General features: G+C 62.0%; 1 protein-coding gene across 1 annotated transcript; it reads left to right on the top strand.

Annotated features, from left to right (window-relative positions):
* Positions 1–803: 803 nt before the first annotated feature.
* SOWAHD (sosondowah ankyrin repeat domain family member D) lies at positions 804–1,823 on the top strand. Its single transcript, XM_019540448.1, has one exon. The coding sequence runs from the start codon at positions 804–806 to the stop codon at positions 1,821–1,823; it is 1,020 nt and encodes a 339-aa protein (XP_019395993.1).
* The last annotated feature ends 504 nt before the right edge of the window (positions 1,824–2,327 follow it).

Genomic DNA, 2,327 nt, shown 5'->3' with positions numbered 1-2,327 from the left:
CACGTCGCTTACTGTGCAGTCGGACGCGCGGGTGGCAAACTCCCCGGGCAGGAACTTGGCACGGAGCAGGCTGAAAGCTGCCGCAGAGAGAACACCAGCACGCTGTTGGGATTGGCACCGACCTCAAGGTGCCCGGCAGGATACAGGTTGCCCGTGCTGCTACCCCTGCACGGGTCAGGAGCTGAACAGGTAAGGGGTGGCTGGTCCAGGGCAAGAGCCACGACTTGCAGTCTGCTCACATGGACTGAGGGCTTCTTTTCCCCTGCTGTTGCCACGGGTGCATGAAAGGAGGAAGGAGGAAGTCGCGCACAGTTCCCAGTCGGCAGAGCCAGTGAGGCAGCGGGTGTGATGTTGTTAGCAAATTCTACCAAGAGCCACCAAAAACCACCTAGGAGGAGAGAAAAGGCAGCCCCTGGCCTGGGGGGTTCTGCTGGATATTCAGAGCCGGGGGCAGCTCGTGCGGGCAAGGGCAGGGGTAGCGGGGGAAGGAGCTCTGGCTTCCACCCCATGACGCCCTGCAGCCCGGGAAGCCTTTGAAAAGCAGCACTGGCTCAGCGAGACGTTGTGCGCCTCGACCCCTTTCAGTTCTGCTGCTGCCTGGAGTGTATTACACAACCGGCATTTCTTCCTCCCCAGCACAGCAGCTCAAAGCTGGTTCCTCTTTGCAGCATTTCTAAAGCAGAAGCAGGAAGCCCTGCAGCCTGAGCGCTCCGGAGCAGAGCCCGGTGTGTCCCGGCCTGGACTCTGCCCTACAGGGAGGCGAATGTGACACAGGGAGAGGCTCCCAGGGGCCGTGAGGCAGCATGGCCGGGTGTGAAGGGGAAGGGAGCCTGAAGGAGCTGAAGATCCCTGTGGCTGCTGAGCCACATGTGTTGCAGGAGGCCTCCCAGCCGCGGGCAGAGGCAGCTATTCACAGCCCAATGCCCAGCTCCAAACTTCAGATGGTGACACCGGGGAACGTGAGCTTCCGCCGGCTGCCCATGATGGATCCCAGCAGGAGCCTGAGCAAGGGGAGCTGGGGACGCAGCTTTGGCAGTACCCGGATCTCCATAGGCCCAGGCAGCTACAGGAGGAGGGGGCTGAAGGAGGTCCTGCTGCAGAGCAATGGAGCCGAGGGTGCCATGTGGCTGGCGGCAGCCCAGAAGATTGCCAGCGGCAGCAGCCTGTCTTTGGGGGTGCAGCCGGAGAAGGAGCCGCCACCGGAGCAGAGCCCTGAGGAGCTGGCCCTGGCCCTGGACCCTCTGGAGCACGAATGGGTACTGACAGTGGCTCAGGGTGAGTCAGAGAGCATCCTGCGGCTGCTGGACATGGATGGGAGCCTGCTGAGCAGGAGGGATTTTGTAACGGGCTTCACAGCCCTCCACTGGCTGGCCAAGCACGGTCGCCATGAGGACCTGATCAAGGTGATTTCCCATGCACAAACGAAGGGCTACCCCGTGGATGTCAACATACCTGCAGCTAGTGGTGGCCTGACCCCCCTGCACCTAGCCTGCTTGCAGGGGCATGAGATGGTCATCAAGGTCTTGGTGGGTGCCTATGGAGCAGACACCAGGCGGAGAGACCACAGCGGGCACCAGGCTTGGAAATACCTAAAAGCTGACTCCTCCCAGGAGCTGAAGGAGCTCGCGGGAGCTTTGGAGGAGGACCTGGCCCAACTAGGGGCATGCAACACCAACAACAACTGCAGGCCGTCCAGAGAGGGCTGTGCAGGGGCTGGGGACTGCGTGGACTCGGCGGCTGGGGCGGGAGGCCTGCTGTCCAGGCAGCTGTCCTCCTTCCGGAGGTTGGTCAGGCAGGCGTTTGCTTTCTTCCAGGATCGTTAAGCTTTCCTTTGGGGCTAAGGCTCTGTGGGCTGTTGCCTGCAACCTCCTTCCAGATAGCAAACCCTGGGGAGGCAGGGACTGCCACTGAACCAGGGCTAGTCAGCGGCACCCAGGCTGGAGCCTGGAGAGCTGGTGGCCTCTGCAAACCTGTGGCAGGCTAGAGCCTGCTCTCAGACCTGCGCATGTGCCTCCCCCATCTGCTCAGCCCCTTGGGGTTGCGCACATGTTGCTGGGGCAGGATTTGGCCCTGCAAGAGCTCTTTTGCCTGTGAGGGTCATTGCACCCACGGCAGGACTTTCCCGCCTTGAACAGAGGCCTCGTCAGCACCAGCCCTGCGGCCTTATCAGTTCCCACCCGCCAGGCTCTCTGCACCGCACTGATTGCAATAATTTGCCCCGGCGCCGGGGTGGGAGGGCGACTTATGAGCAGGCTCTTTGGCACTGATCCCATTCTGATTTCCTGTCTGCCCCCATGCTGCGAGTGAGGACAGTGGCCTGGGCACAG

The sequence above is a fragment of the Crocodylus porosus genome, unplaced genomic scaffold, assembly GCF_001723895.1.
Source record: "Crocodylus porosus isolate Cpor-Errol unplaced genomic scaffold, CroPor_comp1, whole genome shotgun sequence".
Lineage (NCBI taxonomy): Eukaryota > Metazoa > Chordata > Crocodylia > Crocodylidae > Crocodylus > Crocodylus porosus.
This window is presented reverse-complemented; position numbering and strand designations above follow the sequence as displayed.

Excerpts from the sequence above, each read along its gene's own strand:
- SOWAHD (XM_019540448.1), top strand. The coding sequence starts at position 804 with ATGGCCGGGTGTGAAGGGGAAGGGAGCCTGAAGGAGCTGAAGATCCCT.